This window comes from Phyllobates terribilis, unplaced genomic scaffold (genome assembly GCF_046119375.1).
Source record: "Phyllobates terribilis strain yellow unplaced genomic scaffold, ASM4611937v1 Scaffold_11__3_contigs__length_659146591, whole genome shotgun sequence".
Classification (NCBI taxonomy): Eukaryota; Metazoa; Chordata; class Amphibia; order Anura; family Dendrobatidae; genus Phyllobates; species Phyllobates terribilis.
The window spans coordinates 293,561,252-293,586,947 of record NW_027362771.1 but is presented as its reverse complement, the minus strand read 5'-3'; the positions used below and the strand labels follow the sequence as shown (position 1 = coordinate 293,586,947).

At 42.7% G+C, this 25,696-nt stretch overlaps 1 protein-coding gene across 1 annotated transcript in view; it reads left to right on the top strand.

Moving 5' to 3' along the window:
• TAF3 (TATA-box binding protein associated factor 3) overlaps window positions 1-25,696 on the top strand; it is a 138,085-nt gene that overhangs the window by 85,194 nt on the left and 27,195 nt on the right. Inside the window, exon 3 of the mRNA XM_073652439.1 lies at window positions 22,201-23,960. Within this exon, the coding sequence (XP_073508540.1) occupies window positions 22,201-23,960 (1,760 nt within the window). The remainder of the gene's footprint in view (window positions 1-22,200; window positions 23,961-25,696) is intronic.

The following is a 25,696-nucleotide window of genomic DNA, read 5'->3' as shown; positions in this document are numbered from 1 at the left end:
CACTGAGGAAGGGGAACCCTGCAGTGCAGGAGCAGGGAGGAAGCAGTTCCTGGGTGCATTGAGAAGGGAGTATAAAAGGTGGGCACCATCTTAGTTCAGTGCAGAGAAGTCTGAGCAGAAGTGGCAGGGAGCAGGGGCTCTGCATGAGCTCTGCTCCGGAGGCGGGCCTAGTAACAGAGGCCCAGGCCTGCAAGAGGGAGAAGGAAGGAAGAGGAGCGGAGAAGGCTCCAGGAACGAGGAATGAAGGGATCCCAGGGGTGCGGACGGGCGAGTCGCCACCGCACGCCCAAATCCACCTGCGTGGAGGGGTCAGGCCAAAGGGGGAGACCGGTCCCCGAACTAGTGGAGGCAGGAAACGACCCTCAGCTAGAAACCGGAGGCTCTGACATTTTATGTGGCGCAGCCCCTTGCTCCACCCGCTAGGAAGGCACCACATAGGGTCAGGGAAACTGGCGCCAAGTTTACCAAGAGGAGGCCCGAGGCAGCCGGACAGAAGTGTTGGTAAGAAAGGCCAGACAAAGGACACACAAAGGGGGTCCTGTGAAGCGCTCCAAAGTTATCTGGGAGTTGTCTGAGCCCCTCACCTGGTGAGCACAGTACGACGTGGGCAGCCGTTACCTGCAGACGTGGTCTGGATAATAAGAACTGTGAGTAAAGGCCCTGAACTGCATCACTGACTCCGTGTCGTTACTGCTGCTGCCCTGCACCATCACCCCCATCCTCCGCATACACTGCCCTGAGGCTATACTCCTCCCGTGGGGAGTTATGCTACGCTCTGCTGCACCCACAACACCAGCCTTAGCGGTCTGCCCTGTAGCGGCGGTTCACTCTGACCGCAATCCACGGGTGGCGTAGTCGGACATTTAAACATCAAAACCACATAAATAGTTCCGCCACTGGTTTGACCGCCCTGAGCCACGGAACCGGATCGCCGCCACGAAGACTACAACCACCAGCATCCACCAAAAAGGGTCCGGCTCCGGGTGTCCCAAGGCCCAGGGGGTGCGTCAGAACATTTTCATCACCTTTCACAATCACCAATGGGACAAGGCAGGGATTTCCTCTGTCCCGTCTCTTATACATCCTAGTGACGGAGCACCTGCTCTCATCAATTCGCCATACCCCCAATATTAGGTGGATTGAGGTGGGAGGCACCGAGTACAAGTGCTCTCTATTTGCTGATGATGTCCTAGTATATATCACTCAATCACATATATCCATCCCTGCTGTTATGGCTGAAATAGATCACTTTGTTACATGGTAAAATTTTAAAATCAATGCAGCGAAGTCTGAGGCCCTCGATGTCTCCCTCCCTAAATCCATATAGGATTCCATCCAGTCCAACTTTCCCTTTGCCTGGCCCTCACAGGGTATCAAATACTTAGGAATTCCTATTCATAGAGACCTCTCCCATCTATGTTATCTTAATTTTGGGCCCTTTATTGAACAATTCCATACAGACCACGGTTGGCAAGTTAGAACTGTAAGATTCACTACGTGAACCACTGGTGTTTTGTGGAAAAGCACATGTACACCGCGTTCCAAATTATTATGCAAAAAGTGTTTAGGAGTGATAAGGGAAGAATTTGTTTGTTTGTCAGTTAAACTCATTGATGGTGATGTGTGTCAGGGCTCTTTATATCACTGTAAGCAATTGCAGACACCTGTGCTAATTAGTTTGGCAGGTGTGTCCAATGAAAGGCAAGACTACTTAAGAAGGCTCTCTCACATTATTAAGCAGCCTACATTTTCTGCCAAAATGGGAAAGAAAAAGGATGTGTCGGCTGCTGAGAAGCAACAAATTGTGGAGTGTTTAGGTCAAGGCATGACTACAATCAACATTGTGCGATGATCAGGATGAAGTGTCTTGGCAATCAAGAAGTATGTAGCTGATTCACAGTACACACGTGTGCGTGCTGATAAGGGCAAATTGAGGACTCTTTCCTACAGGCAATTACGTCAGGTTGAAAGAGCAGCGGCAAAAAAGCCTTGTCATAGCAGCAGACAAGTTTTTGAAGCTGCTTGTGCCTCCAACGTCCCCCGAACAACAAGATGCAGGGTCCTTCAGAGGTTTGCAGCTGTGCATACGCCATCCTGTCGACCTCCTCTATCCACTTCACACAAGCAGAAACGGCTCCAGTGGGCCAAACATTACATGAAGACTGATTTCAAAACTGTTTTGTTCACGGATGAGTGCCGTGCAGCGCTCGATGGTCCAGATGAATGGAGTGGAGGATGGCTGGTTGATGGACACCCCACGCAAACACGGCTACAGCGCCAACAAGGAGGAGGTGGAGTAATGTTTTGGGCTGGAATCATGGGGAGAGAGATTGTCGGCCCCTTTAGGATCCCTGAAGGCGCTAAAGATGAACTCCATAATGTATGTGGATTTTCTCAAACAGCACTTCCTGCCATGGTTCAAGAAGAAGAACCGTGTATTTCACAGCAAGATCATTTTTCTGCATGATAATGCACCATCTCATGCTGCACATAAAACATCTGCATCTCTGGCTGATATGGGCATAAAAGGGGACAAACTTATGGTGTGACCCCCATGCTCCCCTGACCTCTACCCCATTCAGAACCTTTGGAGCATCATTAAAAGGAGTGTCTATGATGGCGGGAGGCAGTTCACATCTAAGCAACAGCTCTGGGAGGGTATTCTGTCCTCATGCAAAACAATTGAAGCAGAAACCATCCAAAACCTGACAAATTCAATGGACGAGAGAGTTCAGAAGCTCCTTTCGAACAAGGGGTCCTATGTGAAAATGTAACATCACCTAGAATAAAGTTTTGAGTTGAAAACTGTTTGATTTCAGTTTCTAACAACCTGCTAATGCTTATAATTTCAAAAATGACCATTTTTTTGGTCTTTATTAAAATGAAAAGGTTGATCGAAAAGTTTGGGGGATCTAAGAGTGTGGCAACCCAGTAGTCATGATTACTTCGAATTCTGACAATATGAGGGTCATGCTGCAGGTAGTGCAGCAAGAAGGCACTTATGTGTCTTGCGCATCTCGGAGCCCCAAAATTATTTTCCGGGCTAGATGCAGCTAAAAATTATTTTTAATTTTAAATCTGGTGGAGCTTATTATAGATGGCCTAATAGGATCAGTGCTGCACACTGCTACAAAGCCCAAATTATTTTCCAGTCAAGATACAGATAAACATGATTAGTAATTTGAAAGCTTAAAACGGTTGGTAGGGTGATTTTAACCAATCATCAAGCTTTTACTCTCCCCAGGATGACACAGGGGTAGAAAAGTCGTTTCGGATCCATGATTTGTTCATCTTTATGAACGTGAGTCTGTCTACATTATCAGTGGAGAGCCGCGTGCGCTTATCTGTCAGCACACCACCAGCAGCGCTGAACACACGTTCAGACAGAACGCTGGCTGCGGGGCATGACAAGATCTCCAAGGCGTAAGTGGCTAGCTCCGGCCATTTATCCAGATTGGAAGCCCAAAAAGAGCAAGGGTCCAGTGACACAGTCGTGGCTTCAATGTTTACTTGGAGATACTCCTGTACCATCGTCTCTAGGCGTTGACTATGTGTCAGACTTCTTGTCTCCTGTGGCCTTGCAAAGGATGGGCTAAAAAAGTGGTGAAATGATTCCGCAAAATTGATGTTACCAGCAGATACTGTGGTTCTGTTACGGTTTGAGTGCTGAACACTTGACGGTCCCACGGTTGGCAAGTTGGAACTGTGAGATTCACTACGTGCACCACTGGTATTTTGTGGAAAAGCACATGTAAGATTCTGCAACAGTCTCTGCTGATACTCCTGCATGCGTGCATCCCTTTCTATGGCAGGAATAATTTCTGCAAATTTACTTTTGTACTGGGGATCTAACAGTGTGGCAACCCAGTAGTCAGGATTATTTCTAGTTCTCACAATTCGAGGGTCATGTTGCAGGTAGTGCAGCAAGAAGGCACTCATGTGTGTTGCGCATCCAGGAGCACCAAGTCCCTGTTGTGTTGGTGGCGAGGTAACAATCATGCTTCCTTCCTCTGTCCTCTCCCCCCAACCTCGCACAACAGAAATGTGATCAAGGTCTCCCTCATCTGATGAGTCTTCCATCAGTTCGTCCTCCACTTCTTCCTGGGCTCCTGCACCTTCCTCACTAGTTTGGCTGCTACCATGCGCCCTGGTAAAACCATCTCCCCCACCCTCACATGCCTGCCGCCTTGGTGCTGCCGACCGTCTGGACCTTGCAGATGTTAGCCCTTCCGCATACAACTCCTCCTCCTCTACTTCCTCCACCTCCTCTTGTGCCACCACCTGACTCCGAATTCTGTTTAACATGTGCTCCAGCATGTAAATCACCGGAATAGTCATGCTGATAATGGCATCGTCAGCACTAAACATCTTCGTCGCCATTTCAAAACTGTGCAGAAGGGTGCATAGGTCCCTGATCTGAGACCACTCCTCCAGCGTGATTTGCCCCACCTCTGAATCTCGTTGGCCCAGGCTATACGTCAGAACGTATTGCACCAGGGCTTGTCGGTGCTGCCACAGTCGCTGCAACATGTGCAGAGTTGAATTCCACCGGGTAGGCACATCGCATTTTAGCCGGTGAAGTGGCAGGCCCAACGACTTCTGTAGAGATGTAAGTCGCTGAGCTGCGGGATGCGAACGGCGGAAGTGAGCACACAGCGACCGTGCCCTCTGCAGAAGGCCATCTAGTCTGGGATAGTGGGCTAAAAATTGCTGGACAACCAGGTTCAACACGTGAGCCATACAAGGCACGTGTGTGACATTGCCCCGGCGAAGGGCCGCACCCAGGTTTGCAGCATTGTCGCACACGGCCTTCCCTGGTTTCAGGTCCAGTGGAGACAACCATTCATGAAATTGGTTCTCCAGAGCTGACCACAACTCCTCAGCTGTGTGACTCACATTTCCCAGACATTTCAATGTAAAAACCGCCTGATGACGTTGAGCCCTACTGCCAGCATAGTAAGGAGGTGTGCAGGATCCCTTCTGCGCAGTTAGAAAGCTTGTGGCATGACCAGACAGGCTTTGGGTGCAGGTGGAAGACCGAGAGGAGGTTGAGGAGGCAGAAGCAGTGGAGGAAAAATGACATAAAGAGGATTGACGCACAACTCGTGGGGACGGCAAGACTTGGACAGCAGCCCCTTGTCCTGCTGTCACCATAGTTACCCAGTGCCCAGTCAGCGACATGTAACGCCCCTGTCCATTCCTACTCGTCCAAGTGTCTGTGGTGAAATGCACCCTGTCACACACACAGTTTCTCAAAGAAGCGGTGATGTTGTGTGCGACATGCTGGTGGAGCGCAGGCACACCTTTCTTTGAGAAGTAGTGCCGACTGGGCATCTGGTACTGGGGCACTGCGACGGACATAAGGTCTCGAAAATCCTCTGTGTCCACCAGGCGGAAAGGCAGCATTTCTGTAGCCAAGAGCTTGCAGATGGTGAAATTCAACCTCTTAGCTTTCTCATGGCTAGGAGGAAATGGTCTTTTACTTGTCCACATCTGAGGGACCGAGGGCTGGCTATTGTGCTTAGACGGGGTTGATAAGGGTGTCCCCGGCAAACTGCCGGTCTGTGAGGAAGATGCAGGCGGACATGTTAGGTTGCCTTGATCCAAAGGTGGTGCTATCGATGTCGGACAGCGCTCAAGACCAGCTGGTGTTACCACCTCCAAAGAAAATGATGACCTGCCAATCACGCTGGCTGTTGCGGGTAAAGAGGTGGCAGGTCTGCGCCCCAAAACAGGTGTGACTGCTGTCCCCCCAGTCACAGAGGATGAAGAGGCCGCGGATGCACAAGATATGGCAGACGGTGGTTGGCCCGGCCGGCTAGACCGCATTGTAGCACACTGAGCTTCCCACTGCAACTTATGCTTCATGTCCATGTGCCGGTTCATGCATGAAGTACTCAAACTATGTATTTTTTGGCCTCTACTTAGCTTTTGCTGACAAATGTTACAGATAACATGAGTTGGGTCATCTTTATCGATCTGAAAAAATGCCCAGGCTATGCAAGGCTTAGCACCCATGCGACCTGAAGAGCCACCACGACTTGTGGTGAGAGGCAGAGTTGTGTTTGAGGATGCAGTTGTTGACGTGCTTCCAGTACTACGTCTCTGTCCAGGAAGGCGCAACCTGACCTCGTCGTCACTAGCATCTTCCTCCACCTCCTCTGCTGACCTCATCTCTTGGCTGACTGTGGGTTGACAGTAAGTGGGATCTCCGACCTCATCATCATCACCCTGTGCGTTATCACACCCGTCGTCCTCAGAGCCAACCTGTTCCTGCCCTGACAAAAAACTAAAGTTGTCGCTCCAATCAGGTATTTGAGTCTTATCATCGTCTTCCTCATTGTCTCCACCAACAGGAGTTACAGTTTGGGAATGAGGGTCTACATTATGGTCAGAACCTTCTGCGTCTGGTCCTGGATCCGACTCATAAAGATTCTGGGCATCAGTGCAGATCATTTCCTCGTCTGGATTCACAGAAGCGCTGGAGTCGACCTCTGATTCCCAGGCTATAGTATGAGTAAACAGCTCTGCAGACTCAACCATCTGTTCTACCTCATACTCAGACGGGCAGCTGGAGATTTGGGAGCTGTGAGGAAGCAAGTGCGATTTGGGTGACACCTTTGAGGACTGGAGTATTTGTGATGTTGAAGTTGATGTGGAGGAGAGCACACTTAAAGGAGCACTTGATATCCGTTGAAGCACCTGCTGTTTTTGTGCCTCATCTGGAATTTGTAACGATTGGCGTGGCCGTAAGAAAGGGATCTTATCACATTGTCCGCTAAAAGAAGTAAACATTTTAGTTTGGCTGGAAGATGGTCTTTCTTCTGCACCTACCCCACGGACACAACCTTTTTTCCCCTTCCCAACACGCCTATTCCCCTTTCCACCAGCAGCAGGCCTTTTTCCACTCATTTTGGTGGTTAACTAATTCACAACTCTGGAGTTGTTTGCACAAAAAAACAATGGATGGTAACCGAGCAGAGCTGAGTGGCCAAACTGTGGTATTAGGCCAAAACTATTGGCTGGGTTAGATGCAGAAAAAAAATATTTTTAATTTGCAACCTGATGGAGGTCAGTATAGATGGACTAATAGACCAAGTCCCACACACCGCTAGAAGCCCAAATATTTTTTCAGAGCTAGATGCAGAAAAAAATTATTTTTAATTTGCAACCTGATGGAGGTCAGTATAGATGGACTAATAGACCAAGTCCCACACACCGCTAGAAGCCCAAATATTTTTTCAGAGCTAGATGCAGAAAAAAATTATATTCAATTTGCAACCTGCTGGAGGTCAGTATAGAAGGACTAATAGAACAAGTCCCACACACTGCTAGAAGCCCAAATATTTTTTCAGAGCTAAATGAAGAAAAAAATTATTTTTAATTTGCAACCTGATGGAGGTCAGTATAGATGGACTAATAGACCAAGTCCCACACACTGCTAGAAGCCCAAATATTTTTTCAGAGCTAGATGCAGAAAAAAATTATTTTTAATTTGCAACCTGATGGAGGTCAGTATAGATGGACTAATAGACCAAGTCCCACACACTGCTAGAAGCCCAAATATTTTTTCAGAGCTAGATGCAGAAAAAAATTATTTTTAATTTGCAACCTGATGGAGGTCAGTATAGATGGACTAATAGACCAAGTCCCACACACCGCTAGAAGCCCAAATATTTTTTCAGAGCTAGATGCAGAAAATTTTTTTATTCAATTTGCAACCTGATGGAGGTCAGTATAGATGGACTAATAGACCAAGTCCCACACACCGCTAGAAGCCCAAATATTTTTTCAGAGCTAAATGAAGAAAAAAATTATTTTTAATTTGCAACCTGATGGAGGTCAGTATAGATGGACTAATAGACCAAGTCCCACACACTGCTAGAAGCCCAAATATTTTTTCAGAGCTAGATGCAGAAAAAAAATATTTTTAATTTGCAACCTGATGGAGGTCAGTATAGATGGACTAATAGACCAAGTCCCACACACTGCTAGAAGCCCAAATATTTTTTCAGAGCTAGATGCAGAAAAAAATTATTTTTAATTTGCAACCTGATGGAGGTCAGTATAGATGGACTAATAGAACAAGTCCCACACGCTGCTAGAAGCCCAAATATTTTTTCAGAGATAAATGAAGAAAAAAATTATTTTTAATTTGCAACCTGATGGAGGTCAGTATAGATGGACTAATAGACCAAGTCCCACACACTGCTAGAAGCCCAAATATTTTTCAGAGCTAGATGCAGAAAAAAATTATTTTTAATTTGCAACCTGATGGAGGTCAGTATAGATGGACTAATAGACCAAGTCCCACACACCGCTAGAAGCCCAAATATTTTTTCAGAGCTAGATGCAGAAAAAAATTATATTCAATTTGCAACCTGATGGAGGTCAGTATAGAAGGACTAATAGAACAAGTCCCACACACTGCTAGAAGCCCAAATATTTTTTCAGAGCTAAATGAAGAAAAAAATTATTTTTAATTTGCAACCTGATGGAGGTCAGTATAGATGGACTAATAGACCAAGTCCCACACACTGCTAGAAGCCCAAATATTTTTTCAGAGCTAGATGCAGAAAAAAATTATTTTTAATTTGCAACCTGATGGAGGTCAGTATAGATGGACTAATAGACCAAGTCCCACACACCGCTAGAAGCCCAAATATTTTTTCAGAGCTAGATGCAGAAAAAAATTATATTCAGTTTGCAACCTGATGGAGGTCAGTATAGATGGACTAATAGAATGATGCTATGCCCAAAAGATTTTACTTCACTAGGTGCAGTAAAAAAATTGGTATTCTATACACAGGTGGTATATCTTGCAACACAGATAGGCTACTCCACTGACTAACACACTCTGCAATAGGCCAAAAAGGATTAGCTTTGCTAGATTCAGCCAAATGCTGTGAAAAAACCTTGCACAGCACTGGCACAGACCTGCCTGGCAAAAACTGATAGGAACTGATGTAACCTAGTCCTGAAAAGGACTCCAATTACAATTAGTCTTTACTCCCACAATCTATCTATTTAAGAGCACAGACCTCCCTGATAAAAGTCGTAGGAAATGCTGTAACCTAGTCCTTAAAAGGACTGCAATCACAACTATTCCCTACTCCCAAGCTATCTGTATATTTGTGCGAAAATTGGCTTGAAATTAACAAGGTATAGCGCACACAGCAACAGCGGTGCCGTCTAACACGCAGCTGCAGCAGGGGGAAAATGGCTTGGTCTTATAGGGCAAGGACATGCTTGTGTGAAAAAAAGCACTTCGCTCCGTGTGTGCGCTGCTGATAGGCTGACAGATTGCACCTCCCCACTGCAAATGCGGGAAAGAGAAAAAAAAATGGAGATCTTCATTGTTCCTGCAGAGATCCATCCCCTGCCCCTCCCCCCACCCCGCTGTACACTCAAACTGCGTATTAACATTAATTTTCATCATTACTGAGAAAAAATCCAGTTATGATTTTGGTGCACGAACAGTTATCGAACATAACCTCGAACAGCCGAATTTTTCTCAAATTGTTCGTGTTCGCCGACCGGCTCGAACACCGCCCAAAACAGCTCGAATTTGAGATTGGCGAACAGTTCGAGTAGAACAACGCTCATCTCTAATAACAATGCAAATTAAATTTTATTCTGAACAAAAGCCCTTAAATTTTATCACCGCAGGTGCTCAAACTGTTTTCCATTACAATTTGCACAGCTTTGAAGTCTGCCTCTTACGCTTCGACAAACTTTTTTGCACAAGTCTCTTTGGGTATTAAATTGTTGAAATGCATCTCTTATGTAATTTTTCAAATCACTGACACTTTTTGGTTTTCGACTATAAACTTTGTCCTTGAGTACTCCCCAAAAGAAAAAATCCATTGGGGTCAAGTCTAGTGAACGTGCCGGCCAATCAAGTGGGCCTCTTCAGCCAATCCATTTATTAGGAAATGTTTCATCAAGATACTCGCGGACTACTCTTGAATAAAGTGGAGGGACCCCATCTTGTTGGAAATAAAGGTCATTTGAATTAGGCTGTTGCCGTTACTGGGGAACAACTTGATTCATTAGAATTTCGAGATAATTATCTTCTGTGACTGTTCCATCAAAAAATATTGGTCCTAAAACACCAAAACTTGAAATACCACCCCAAACATTGACACCAGGCTCATTTAGTTGTTGCTCTAATGTTAAATGCATGTTCTCATTATACCAGTAAATACAATTATGTCTGTTAATATGGCCGGATAATTTGAAAGAAGCTTCATCACTTCACATAATGTTATCTAAAATTACTGGATTTTCTTCAATTTCGTTAAGCATAACCTTATTACACTTTCTGTCCACCTACTTTTGGACCACTCTGTATATAAAAACACAAAACTATGCTCACTCTCCCCAGGTCCGGCCTTGAAGCTCCGCCCCTGCTCCTAGTGTCTGTTATTGTCTGTAGTGCAGACATCTTGTCGACAGTCCTGCAGCCAATCGGTTAGGTGACCATGCTGTGCCATTAACTCGGGACGAGCTGCCGGGCTCACAGATTGGCTGCAGCGTTATTGACGTGAAGGCAGCACTGCAGATAATAAAAGACAATTGGGGGCAGTGGCAGAGACTTTTTTTTTTTTCCTCTCAACCTCACCAGTTGTATAATGGTTTGTTTTCACAAACAACCTGCAGCCGGGGGACAGGGCTTCTCCGAAACCGGAAAACTACTTTTAAGGCCTTATTCAGACATCTACTTTTTAATTACTTAATCCCTTTGTGGCTTTCACAGAACACATACGCATTATGGGTCTATTCATGTGTCTGATCCTTGCACGGATACAGTCCGCAAAACAGCACAGAGACATGTCCGTTTTCACAGATGAAAAAAACCCATACAAGTCTACAGGTCCATGAAAACCAGACCGCACCCAGATGCCATCAGTGTGTAATCAGCCAGCAGTCCTGTATAGCAGAAGCTTTGTCATTGTTATATTTATTCATATGTGAAAATCACGGATTGTAAAAAGACACTGACCAAACACTAATGACACTCGGAGCCACAACGCTCGGGTCCGCACGCGGCTGAGGACGCTCGAACCGTTTGTTTGTTTGCTTATGTGAAAAACGAAGACATTAGAATGAGACCTAACTTATTATTTTTCTTTCTGGCCCTTTAGATGTATCATGGGCATTGTGTTTCGATCCAGAAATCTATTCATGGTGTAAATGATTATTTGAGTTATAACATGGCAGAAATTGAGGGACAGCGTAGAACACACTTTTGTTTCATAGGTAAACATTAATAGGTGCACCTCCTGTCCCGGTAGATAAACTTTGCATGGGCTACATGAACTATACGCTGTATGGCGGGTATATATTCAGGTTATTACAGTGTGGGCAGCTCTGCTATTTAGGGCATATTATTTTTTCTTAACTCTTTCTGAACTTTTACGTGGAGCATTTTTTCATCCCTGCTCTCATTTAAGTTTATGATTTATAAAACAACTGATGTTTCCAAGACAAAATAATGCAAGAGAAGAAAAGTCACATACCAGACTCTTGCCGTGGAGCCAGTCTGTCCGGCCCAAACATGCAGGTATTTTCACAACCTCATGTAATTATCGGAGTCTTTGTCATTTTTTTTCCCTCTTTTAACAACATTTGCAGAGTATTTGAAGTGTTATGAGAACAATGATTAAATTACCTTTTTGTTTAATCTTTCCTCCATGTTTCACTGATAAGGCGGCATAATGTGGCTATTCACTACTTTTATATGTGATTTTATATCAAATCTGGTACTGCCGCACATTAATATAGAAGCCTGGCGTTGTTCTAATTGTTTGTGTAGTAATTTAATTTATGTATTCATAATTAGCTTCTTTTTTTTTTTTCAAGTTTTAATCTGACTTGCCTAACAGTTTTGCCATCTGGGCGTATTTTACAGGGGTTTTCCAGGCTGAGCTGAAATGTCTGAAGTCATTTTATGACTGCTGCTTGCCATATCGTGACCGTGTGTGATGAGCACACTGTCAGTATTTCCCTGTATTCCCCGTGCCATTGGGCGATCACATGACCTCATGTATGCGATTTTTGCATGTTTGCAGCCATGTGCCGACTAGACTTCTATTCTACTGTTAATTCTCTTCTATAGAGAGAAATTGGGTGACTATAGTCAGCAGATGACCGCACTGTCACTCACATCACCACCTGCACTTGAAAATACAAGGGAATCATGACTGTGTACTTGTTGCACACTGACTTCAGACTTTTCATTTCAGGCTTGGTCAACTGCTTTATGACATGATTTAGCAGATAAATGCAGTTATAGCACTCAAGGCAGGACTAGTCTGGAAAAATAGCTGTCCAACTGAGCTAGTCAGTCTGTTTAGCAAATGACTAGCTCCGATAAAAGTTTTTGGTTTTTTTGCAGCACAAAATGAGTTTTGGAACAGGAAGGACTTCTTTACAGTGCAGGTATAGGGCTCTGAAGACTAATGGTGTCAGTTTGGAGGCTTCGGTGGTTCCCTTTCAATTTAAGTTTTTATGTTACAAGGGGTTGGCCACTGTATTTTTTTTAAAAAATGTACAGAAAGACATGATCTTGTGGTAACTTCTAATATAGAAGCATTACAGGCTCTCCTCCTTCCTTACACACTGCCCAGTGGTCCTGTCATCAAAATGGCTGCTGGTGGAGGAGCATGTGACCAGACCTGTCCATCAGCCTCCTCCAATTAAAAACACTGCATTGGGGAAAGCTGTTTTGATTGGTGGAAGGGTTTGGTCATATCCTCTTCCGCCAGCTGCCATTTTGATGGGTGGAGCGCTGTGCAGTCTGTACTAACAAGCGCAGGAGGAGAACCTCAATACATTCGTTACAATAAAGAAAAAATGGCCATCTTAATTTATATTTTGGTAATCTTTTTTTTTTTTTTTTTAATTTTGACATCTATTAAAAAAAATCCTGAAATCTTGCAATTATCAACCCTGTTTATGAACCTTGTAATATTTTTGTTTCTAAACCAGGCCTCCTTGTCAAACACAGTACCAAAAGGGACGTAGGGAAAAAACTTCTTACACCACATTTATTCTGAATTTTGAATGAATTGTATTGGAAATGGATAGCCAACAACAGCTTTCCTTGTAGAGCCGCTATTTGCCATGGTTGCGAAAAGCTAGATACCGATCACAGAACACTACAATGGTCTTTGTTCTGTCTTCTTCCATAGAGTTTTGGTTCATTATCCTGTTAGGACTACACACTTTTTGACTCCTTTTGTATGTGGAAGGTTTTTTGTGATTTTTGGAAAAAGTTGAGTAGCCACGTCCCCCGTGATTATAGAGGCCGCGTGTACTCACGGCTTACATGCGCATGTCAAGATGCTACTTTCTTTGTGACTCTGATACACACGGTATGGAATGACACAAAATAGATAAAATGCAATAAAGAACATTCAGAATTAAGAAAAAACGCCCAAAAACAACTTTGTACTTTTCTGTAGATATTTTTTTTTCTCAATTTCTTTTTGTCGAAGGGTCATAAAAAGTTTACACAAACTTTATCGAATCCTAGCTGGTAAGCTTAATTGTTAGCGGTACGCTGTAACGTGATCACTGGTTTACATTTATTTAAACACTATGTCCAGTGCCCTGACAATCCTAATTAAGCCGGCTTTAATTATAACCTCTTGTTACACCGAGCAGTGCCTACCTCACAGACACATTGACTTGACCTCTGAGTGCTTAAGTTAACCCTTCAATTCTCTTAGGGTTCAGAAAAAAGAAAAAAAATGATTGTGTCCGTCCCCCCGTAGCTCGCTTCTGCATATGTTTACCTTTTAAACGCCGCTGCTTAAGCTGGCCATACACATGAGATAAGAGCTGCGCAGGATTAGGGTGCGGTTATTGTAGAAAACTGGATGAGCTCACCGTTGTATGCATCCACCATCGCAAAGGTTTCAGCGATCCAGCAAGCCCCTCGGCCTGGGCAAATTAATCCAAATTAATCAGGTCACAAAACGGACAGTGTTCTGGTGTTGACGTATTTCGACATGAACAGTCTTAATCGTAATATGCTATGATTAAGACTGTTCAAGTCGAAACGCGTCAACACCAGAACACTGTCCTATTTGTGACCTGATAGTTACGATTAAGATTGTTCATGTTGAAACGCGTCAACACCAGAACACTGTCCTTTTTGTGACCTGATAGTTACGATTAAGATTGTTCAAGTCGAAACGCGTCAACACCAGAACACTGTCCTGTTTGTGACCTGATAGTTACGATTAAGATTGTTCAAGTCGAAACGCGTCAACACCAGAACACTGTCCTTTTTGTGACCTGATAGTTACGATTAAGATTGTTCAAGTCGAAACGCGTCAACACCAGAACACTGTCCTTTTTGTGACCTGATAGTTACGATTAAGATTGTTCAAGTCGAAACGCGTCAACACCAGAACACTGTCCTGTTTGTGACCTGATAGTTACGATTAAGATTGTTCATGTTGAAACGCATCAACACCAGAACACTGTCCTGTTTGTGACCTGATTTTAATGAAAGTGTAATAAAGCTGCCAAGGTTTTATTGGAGACGCCGGGTTTCTTGTTGGATTTATTTGCTCTGGCCAAGGGGCTTGCTGGACCTCCGAAACCTATGCGTTGGTGGATGCCTACAACAGTGAGCTAATCCAAGTTTTTATGGATCGCTAATGCACGGACTGGTCGCGGCTGTCCCATCCCAAGCATGACCGCTTCATAGAATAATATGAGTAATATGAAGCTGACAGACCAGTCCGTGCATTGCAGTCCGAAATCAGACCGATATGCACAGACCTCTGCATGAGCCCTAAGAACTATTAATCTATATGCTAGCCTGGCTCAGAAGCTGGTCACAGCAGGAACCGTTGATAGTTTTATAAAATATATTTTCTTAAAAGAAAATAGCATAAATAATTATATAAATGTGTAAAATTGTTTTCTGAATGTTTTGGTCCAGTGGATCGACAACTAGGATCAGGAGGGAAAGATTAACTCTTTTGAAGCGAACTGGATCATGTATTATTGTGTACATGTAACCCTTTTTTTTTTTTTTATCCTTTTCCTATCCTTTGGTTAAATTTGATTTGTATTTTTACAACCGTATTAACCATGTCGGGGAGCATCAGGAGGCTCTTATATACATAAGATGGTTGACCAGACTCTTTGTCCAGACTCTTTGTCCAACTTTCATCTAATGTGTATTGTGACCTTTACATAAAGACGGCTTTCCGAGTACACTGTGCGTAGGCAGAAAGCTGCCGATCAGTGGTGGGGGCGTGGTTATACAGAGCTCATAAATATGTAGGATTACATGGCTTTGCTGGCCCTCTAGTTACAATCTCCTGCTGATAAAACCGTCATGGCCAGTTAATGGCTGTTTGATGGAATTGGGCTCTCTATCTTGATATTATGCTGCTTTCAGATTAGATGTTGTAAAAACCTTGTCACAGATTCCTTTTAAGCTTAATGCCTTGAGTTGTCTTGCTTTTTTTAAACTTAACGACGAGTGCCATACATGTACAATGCTCGTCTTGATGCGAGTGGGCTTCAGCTGAGCTCCCATCTTACCCAACAAATGATGGCTGAGTTATTCAGCCATCATCTGCCTATAACAGCGGTGGCTGTTAACCTGGTTATTGCACTTTCAATATCTGACGGCACCATTTACAGTGCATGTCCAGGTGGAAGGCTGTTCTTACCCCTCATATCCCTTCACCCGCCCAATAAATTGCCATGACAGCCAGGGTGTGCTCAAGGCCCTTATGCTTGTCATGATGGTACCTCCTATGAACACCAGCCTGGACTGGAGTATTGCTGTATGTAGTACAAGTGATCAGATTATCGCAGGTTCAAGTACCTGAAGGGGATTAAAAATACTGTAAAAAGTAAGTAAAAAAATATATATATATTTTTTTTTAAAAAAATTAAAAAAAAACACAAAAATTCAAATCGCACCTTTTTTCCCCTGATTAAAAATAAAGAAATTAGAAAAATGAAGAAAATAAATATGTTTGATATCGCAGCATCAATAAGTCTTTTCTGTCAAAATAAATATAAAACTAACTATATTGGTAAAAAAAAATCTAAATGCCAGATTTTTGGTTGTCACAATTAGGAGCAGTCAAAATGTTGTATATTCCCCAAAACGTCAGCTCGTCATGCAAAATAGCAAGCCCTCACATGGCGCCATCTAAAAAAATGAAAACGTTACAGAAAACGGTGGCACAAGCAAAAATATATTTTTTCACTAATTTCCTAATTTTAGTAGTATTGCCGTAATCAAATCATACTGACCTGGAAAATCATATTTCCAAGTCATTTTTACTGTACAATGAAAGCCATAAGTACAAATTCCAAAAAAAACTTTGCGCTTCCTTGTTTCTCAATTTCACCTTACTGGGAATTTTTTCTCCCATTTTCCAGTGCTCTGAATGATAACATCAATGTTAACTAAAATTTTCCCATGAAAAGACAAGCCCTCATACGGCTTGTTGGCTGAAAAATTAAAAAAAAAAAAAAAAAAAAATGTATGGCTCTTGGAAGAAGGGGAGTCAAAAATGAAAGCGCACAGAAAAAAAGAAAAATTGCTTTGTCCTTAAGGGGTTAAAGAGTGCTTAGAACCAATATTTGACTGTCCTTATTATTTAAAGAGTCGCCAGCCCAGACTGGAGTTTTTATTCAATATAAATTAGTATCAAACCTGCACATAGGTGCTCCTATTGACCCCTGAAAGCGTCCTACTTTCTACCAAATTTGGGCCGGACTTCTGGGTTGTGGGATCCCGGCATGCAGAGCGAGATCACACGAGTCGCTGCGGCTGATCTTGCTGTGAGTGTGATCTCACTCTCACTGAGCGCCGCTGCTGCGGAGTGTGGAATTACACTGCATGCCGGGATCCCACAACCCTAGTTTGGTAGAGAGTCAGACCCTTTTTTGGGACAGTAGGAGCACTTATGACACAAAGCCTGCCCTCTTTTTTTAAGTATAAAGGGCCGCCTTGGATTGGGGACAGGTACTCTTTAACGCTATTCCTTCCCCCTCTAATTGCTCCCCACACTATTCTGTCTGGTGAGGATTGCTGATGAGCACAAGTGCTCGTTACTCCAGTCTGCCTAGGGTGCTCGGGTATGCACCGAGTATTGCGGGTGCTCGAGTGACATGTTGGAGTCCCCGCGGATGCATGTTTCGTGGGTGTTAGACAGCCACAAAACATGCGGGGATTGCCTGACATACACAGGCAATCCCCGCATGTTTTGTGGCTGTCTAAGAGCCGCGAAACATGGGGATGCGAACATCTCACTCGAGCACCCGCGATACTCTGTGCATACCCGAGCACCCTAGGCAGACTGGAGTAACTGGCACTTGCGCTCATCACTAGTGAGGATATTTGGTATCACTGGGGTCTCTGCCGGTGTTTTCCCTTAACTTCCGAGACCTAATTTGCTGGATAAACTCTCTTTACCTTGTATAATTTTTTGCTGTTGAAGGATCAATTCCTTGGCGCTCTGTAAGCCTTTATGCTTGTCTAATAAGCTTTTGAAAACAATTAGTGCATCTTTCAAACGAAGTAAACTTGATGAAATAATTACACTAATAACGGCCAGTAATGGAATCCGAAGGGTTATCTCTAAACTAATCCTGAAGTAATGCAATTGGTGTATCTGTGATTTTTCTCCTTGCCATTCCCAGTGTGCAGAGGAACGAGACCAGCGGTTATGGGAAATAAGGGGGAGCCACTGGAGGCCAGCGAAGAAAACGAGACCTTATCTGAAGCAATTAATCAAGAAACTCCTATTGTGGGACAATTATTCAAAGCTAATTCTAAAATAGCTTTACAGCCCCAGGTCCTGAGATATTTTTCCAGAATTTTGTCAAGGTCATTGAGAGCAGTGGGGCAAGTCCTGCATTAGAATGAAGGCACCCGCTCAGCTAGTTAATACTTTTATATTCCTGTTTACTGCAAACAAGAGCGAGGACGAGTATTTGCGCAATAGCTCCTATGGCGGGGCGGAAATGAATCTTTGAGAAATCGTCTATAGATTTGCTTTGTGTTCAACAAATCCCTTGTCAAAGCTCGAAAAAGTATAAAATAATATGAACGTGACATCTAAAACCAGTATAATCTTCAGTAAATGTCACATACTATGCATGATGAGCACAGCTAAAATACATACTTACTAAGCTGAATTGAAGCATGATTTTAATTTGCTACCCAGATTTTTTTTCAGAAACTGAAATGGTTCCATTGTTTCTGTAGTAGTTTATGTTCACACATTGCGTTTTACACTACCAGCAAAGTGAATACGTTTCTGAAATCACACGTTGCACAGATCTGCAGCTTGTCAATTCTTTCAGCGTTTTTTCACCCATTCAAATGAATAGGAAAAAAACTCATTAAAAAGCCCATATTTTACGCTGCGTTTTTCCTGCCAACGCTCCAGGCTTTGCAGCAGATTTATCTGCTCTACATACCAAGCGTGTGCACGTACCCCATGACTGGTTATGTTCTTATTTTAGGCTTCATATTTCATTATTGATGTATAAATGGGCCTGTTCTGGCTATGCTTAAGGTATGTACGGTGATGATATTGGTTTAACGCAAGAAATGTCTGTGATATTACAACCTTAAAAACTGCTTGAGAGACACAAAAACGGCCAGTTAGATGAAACTAATGCAGGGGTGCACAAGCTTTTGAGACTACTTAGGTCTCTTCATCAGGCATGGTATAACCAAGTATCAGGTACGTCTCTTGTAAGTACACTGAGTTTTATGTGCGGATTTTCCCCATATACTTTCATTAGATGCTGAAAATCAGCAGGTAAAAAAATGCATGTAAACATGACTGTATCATAAAGGATTTGTCAAAGCCAAATACAAGGAAGTATAAAAAACAATGTGCTTTAGGTAAAACATGACATACCAACAAGAGACAAAGTTTGAAAAAGACAGAAAAATGTAAAATAATGTACTCAAAAGCAATGAAAAAACACGAATGACCAAATTTATGTAAGGCTGTGTTCACACACGTGTTTTTTTGTGCTGCAAATCTGCGGCTAACTTTTCTCTGGCAGGAAAACAGCTGCGTTAAAAACACAGGTATTGGTGCGTTTTTTTGATGCTGTTTTTCTTTCGTTTTTTTGACCACCCATTACTTCCTATGGGTGAAAAAACGCAGGTACGTTTTCTGTTTCAAAAACGCTGAAAAAAGTGACATGCTCTATTTTCCAAAAACACAACCAAGTCACAAAATACGCAGAAAAAAACAAGATATGTGAATTCTGGTTTCTCATAGACTTTTGCTGGTACTGCAAAAACGCAGCTGAAAATGTGCATAAAAAAACTGCTGCAAAACCCAACGTGTGTGTACATAGCATAATAGGTGCAGAAAGTCTGCAAAATCAAAGACTCACCAAATACTCATTGTGGGAATGTAGCCAGAGATGTTTTTTTTTTTGTTTGTTTGTTTTTTGAGGATTCTGCTCCTAAATCGACATTGAAAACTACGTCAAATACTCTTTGAATAAGTTTACAGGCTGAATTGAATTGGACAGCTCCTTTAGTACACAGTGCTGTTTTTTCATGTTATTTTGAGTATTTGAAGCATTTTTCAAAAAAAAATACTCATGCACATGGCTTTCTACAATAGTTCATGGGCTTTTTGCTCACTACCTAATATTTCACAACTCCCAGCCAAACTGGTTAAGAGACCCCATTCTCCTGATGTAAGAGGCATCCATAGGTGTCTACCCTGTACACCATTAGTACTTGCCAGTCCCTGCTCCTCAGCTGCTGCCACTATCCTGTGTATGGCTGCCCCCATATACCTAACCTGTCAGACAAGTATTTTTCTATCTATATGGTTGGGGGGCATTGTGAGTGGCATGTGGCCCCCGGGCTGCAGGTTGTTCACTCCTGACCTAAAGTATAGTTCACACCAACTTCATGACTCTGTGATGGAGGTGTCCAAGGGGATGCAATCCAACACTGAGGGATCCCATTAGATCTATTTAGGTTCTGGCATGCTTCTAACTGGGGGGGTTCCACCAATTTCTGGTCTTTCTGACACCAAAAATAATCTGCACCTTTTTAAAAAGCCATTATTTTTATAACCTCTTTTAAAGTGTAAAGATTCCCATGTTCATAACCTCAAAGATTGACAAAATTTGCCAGGACCAGCCAGTTCTAATAAATATATATATAATATATATATATATATATATATATATTCGTGTTTCGTATGTTTTGCTCTCCCCTATGAGTCTGACAATAATTAATTTATTCCCCAGTGAGAACACATTTAACCAGTGCGAGCGTGCATGTGCGAGCGTGCGTGGCACAATGTCTGTCGACAGCGCGAGCATTTTTCCAGCTATGGAAGCTTTATGGAGTTATTAAAAATCTAAATTTACACATTGACAATTGTGCATCTTCATTCTTTGCTTTTGGTTGGACCCCAATCCAGTTTCATCATGTACTGTAAAAAAATTAAAAACAAATCTTCCATCACTTTCCGCTTGCTGTATGTTACGGTGAACAGTAATGACAGATGTGGTGATTTATGAGTCCAATTTATTGTATGTGACAGGCGGAGGGAATAGGTTGAGGGGTCCTTATCATAAACGATATCATAAATAACAAAGGCGGCGCGGTTTGAATCCGCTTGTGGTGTCAGCAGCGAGGCCCTGTAAACAGCGCGCGCTCCTATGTAGTCATGGAAACTGGGTCCTGGCGTTATCAGGGCACTCTGCAGTTATGTGATACAGCACTATTACCATATATATTAGGCCATTTATAATACCAGGTGTCAATGCCGCTCTGCTGTGTACACTGCTAGGGCATGCAAACATTTAAATGTGTCTGTAAATATGCGCCGGCGCCCATAGGAGGACCAAATTACTACCGGAGATGTAGAGATGATTCTACTTTTGGATAAAGTCATTCTAAACATATATGTTCTTCTCAGCCGGATGACTTTTATTCAAGGGCTAAAAAAATGAGCGTCTTTTGGCATTGAGGTGGCTTCAAGCACCTGGTATACAGACTGGGAAACAATGGGAGCAGCAGGTGAAAGAAATGGCTTTTTTTTTTTTTTTTTTTGTACAAGCTCTTAAAGTGATTTTTTTTATTTGTGGCATATTGCTTAAAGGGGGTTTCCAAGGGTATAAATATTTTTTCAAACTATTTAGATGGTTCCAAATTAACAATTTAATGGCCTCACCAATTTACCTTCTAGCTAACGCCTAGGCGCTTGATTCATCTCTGCTCCCCTAGTCTTGTCTTGGCACTCCAAAAATGCCCTCTCAGCCAAACACTGCGTGAGATAGGTCAGGTACCTGCCAGACCCTTATATTTTCAGAATAAGCTGTGTGTGTGTGACTTGTATCCTGTGAATAATTGATAAAAAGTACTCCATGGTGAATATAGTCATTCTCCACCTGTTCTCCAAAGTTCTATGTCCCCGCAAAGTTAAAACATGCATGAAAAAGCTTCTACCATGGCTAGAAAAAATCAGGATGAAGAGGGGTGCTAACATGACTTGTATCCTGTATTTTCAGCAGTTTTCCCCCTCCTTTTTCCTTCCTCCTCTTACTTTGCAATTGGCTCTGAGCTTGTGGGATGAGACCAGCTCGGAGGGATTCCTGCTCTTGCTTCCTTAGTTGGCACACAGATAAAAGGAGCAGCATGAAGAACATTATGCAGCATTACTGAGCAGTGTATATGTGAATTCACCTCTGGGGTGAGGTAAAAGACTTTTTTGAAGGCTCGAATGATCTTGGTCTCCTCTGCCTGTTTTCTCCTCACTATTTATCTTCTTCCCACTCTATAGGGTACAATAGGCTATGTATACTGATACCTCATTGTGTTTATCTGGTCTTGCTGCAAGCTGTTTTTTTCCCAGACTGGTTGACCAGTTCAATAGGCAGGGGTGATGAGGAGAAGTGGCTCATAAGTGGAGAAAGAAGCAGAATTCTCTAATAAGATAAATTACTAAATTTCTCATATTCACTTGTCCTATTTATTCATACAAAGTTTTTTTTTTTTGCAATTACAGTTCTCTTAATTGTATATGTACTTAATGGGAATATGTAGTTCTAGAATTAAATTGTGATTAGGTTTTTAACATTGCTACAGATATTGTCAGTGTCATTTTTGTGATTCATTTCAAAGTGATTAATTTTTTTTTCTTTTTACAGAGGAAGAAGAGGAGCAAGTACCCACAGATGGTGGGACTTCGGCAGAAGCTATGCAAGTTCCTTATGAAGAAGGAGAGATGGAAGAAGATGAAACTATTAATGATGAGAACTATTTGAGTAAAAGGCCACTGGAGAGTCCAGAGGTCGAAATGCCTTTTTCAAAGCGGCAACGATTAGCCAATAGTAAAGGAGATATTTTGGATGGAACATTGGAACCAAGGGAGCCACTTAGTTCAATAAATACTCAAAAGGTTTCCCCAATGCTTTCACCCCCTCAAATACCGGACAATTCTGACTTGACTATTTCTTCTTCAGAAGCAGTAATGCTTTCTCCTATTCTTAAACCTCAGACTCCTTCAAAATCTTTAGAATCTAAAGCATTAACCTCTAAAACCAAATCAAAAAGTTCACCAGGACAGAAAACGAAATCTCCCAAAGCCACAGCTCTAGGCAGTCCAATGCGGTCACCTAAAAATGCTCTAAAAGACAAAAAGTCTCCTGGACGTGCCAAAAGTCCCAAGAGCCCTAAAAGCCCCAAAACTTCTGCCCCTGTTCCCCAGCCAACTGTTAAGTCAGAAACACCTAGCCGTACACCACTAGCTGCATTAAGTGAAAAGATTGGAAGAGAAAATATACAGGTAAAGCAAAGTCAAGCATCGCAGGATTCTGAAAAAGTAAACCCTGAAAATCCCTCAAAAAAACCATCAGTGACTGATAATACAATTGAGGATTCGATTGATGCTGTTATTGCTCGGGCTTGTGCTGAACAAGAACCAGATCCATTTGAGTTTTCCTCAGGTTCTGAATCTGAAGGTGATGTCTTTACTAGTCCAAAAAGACTGACCATAGCAGAACCTGGTACTCCTAAGATATCAGCAGCAAACAGTAGTCTTGGTAAAATGTGTAGCACCCCACTGCCTGCTTCAGGAGGTACATCCAGTTCTGATATTTCATGGACAATGGATGACTCAATTAATGAAGTGATTCGAAAGGTCAACCAGGAAACTCCACCAGGTATACCTATAAGTCAGCCATGCTTTTCTTCTCCCTCTGCATCTCCTCCTACTCCAGAGCCACTTGTAAAAACCTTTGAGGACAAGGCTAAACTAGCTTCTCCAGTTGAGTTGAAGAAAAAGACAAAGAAGGAACTGAAAACAAAGACAAAGAAAAAGGACAAAGAAAAGCAAAAAGATAAAAGCAAGGAAAAAAACAAGGACAAAAACAAGGAAAAAGACAAAGATGGTAACAAAGATTCCAAACTTCAGTGGAAGGACGCTATCAAGGATGATGATGGCGAGCTGCCTAGGCTCAAGTCAAAGGATTTGAATGACTCTGAACAGAAACCAAAACAAAAGGAGAGCAGTGGGAAGAAAGAAAAAGAAAAACATAAAGATAAGAAGAAAGATAAAGAAAAGGGTAAAAAGGACAAAGAGAAGAAGGAGAAAGGAAAAGATAAAAACAAAGAAGAAAAGCTAAAAAATGCTCAATCTACTCCTGTTGTGTTACCTTCTAAAGACATGTCACTGCCAATTCTAAGTACGCCCAATGCAGTAAGACTGCCATCTTTGATGCCTTCCATATCCCCACTAGTTCCGGAAAAAGTAGCTGAAGATCGAGAGAAAACTAAAGAGAAAGACAAGAAAAAGGAGAAGAAAGAGAAGAAGAAAAAGAAGGATAAAGAGAAGGTGAAGGAGAAAGAAAAGGAGAAAAAAGAAAAGGAAAAGAAGGAGAAAGACAAGGAAAAACACAAGCATGACAAAGTAAGGTTTTATAAATGTTCTCTATTATATACCATATTGCAGACTTGCGGTGACCGTTAGATGCAGTTAGCCGAACTTGCTGGCCATCTAATGTATGGTGATGCCCTGACTCTCCCCAGAACGGCAGATGTAGGGTAGGAAAAGATGGGCATGTTGAATTGTAACTTCTCATGACTTAAAAGGTTATTCTCAACATGTTATCTCCTGTTCTCAAGATAGGTGATAATTTGCAGATTAGTGTGGGTCCAATTACTCATCCTGAGAACCGAGGTCTGCAGTGAGTTGTTATAATGGAGTGGTGGCTGCACATGCACCCCACCACTACATTTATTCCGTGAGACTATTGGAGATGGCAGAGTACAGTGCCCTTTTGCTGGCATTCCCATAGAAAATGAACAGAGCAGTGGCATGCATGTGTGTCCACCACTCCTTTCCAAAGAGAATTGCAGCACCCCACCTGTTTATGAATGGTGGATGTCCCATCCGTCAGACCCCTTTGAATTCGCAACTTGCCACAACCTGTGCATTGGTAGGAATTTTTAACATTGCAAATAAACCTTTGAGATGATGTGCGCAAGGGTCTTTTCCACCCAAATCAGTCTGAAAAAGCACCCCATAAAATGAACATATTGCACAGCAATGTCAAAGCGGCAATACTGTGCACTGTTCCGTCTTATGTCACTTCTTTTAGCCAGTTCAGGGTTCAGAAACTTTGGTTAAAAGAAGGGACATGCTCATTCTTCAGCTGACATCCCACCCGCTGTCTATGCTTGGAACTACAGAGCAGGAGACCCTGGCAGCGAAGTACGACTACAAAACCACTGTTGAAGGCGCTTCAGGAAAATGACCACTAACTTTTTCCTGAAGGAGCCTTGCCTAGGAAAACTCGACGGCTGTGTTGGCATCTAAATGACGCCATGTGCACATAGCCTAAGGGAGGTATGCCAACAGTATAGGCTTCTGTCTGTGGCTAACTCCCATCATTGTGAACACAAGCACGCCATGATGAATAGTTGTTTGTCAGCCAATGGCTATCTGAAGTGTGTGGCCTGTTAAGGGTCACTGGCCAGACAACGCAGCCATTTATAAATCAGGTAGTGAACTTAAATGTTGGCAGCCCCCAAATGGAAAACTTTTATTGTCCTTTATGTGGGTGACTTGGCTTCTTAAGATTAAAGTGAAGGAGACAAATGAAGAAATGCTGTAATACCAGATGACATTGACAGGGCTGGTCAGTAGCCATCAGGAAGTCCCAGCACAAAGAATTCCCATAATAAATGGAATTGTCCGGCCAACTCTTTCTTAAATCCACCTCACTCCTGCAAGTTAGGATGTTAAACTGGTTCCCCTTTAAATGACTCTCATTTTCCCTGGCGTTTTTGTGCTCTGCCGGGGTTTAGGAGCAATATGGAGTTAAAGCTTTATCAGTTGGTGCCCTGAGGTATGTGGCAAAGCAGCTAAATCCTTAAAGATTAGCAAAAAATGCAGCACATGGCAGTAAAGGGTTTATAAGACTACCATTATTAGTTCAGGTGAAAGGAGAGTTGCTTATACATTAAACTGGACAAATCCACTAACAATGTATTTTCAGGCCCTTACAAAGGGATGTCTTATTGCAATACATTGCTTTTATGGCGATTTGGGAAGCTTAAAAGTGAAACCGCTCCTGGCCTCAGTTTTGTGCTTTCCCCATAGGCGGTTGTCCTTTTTAACTCCTAAGGTTCAGTTTTTTACTT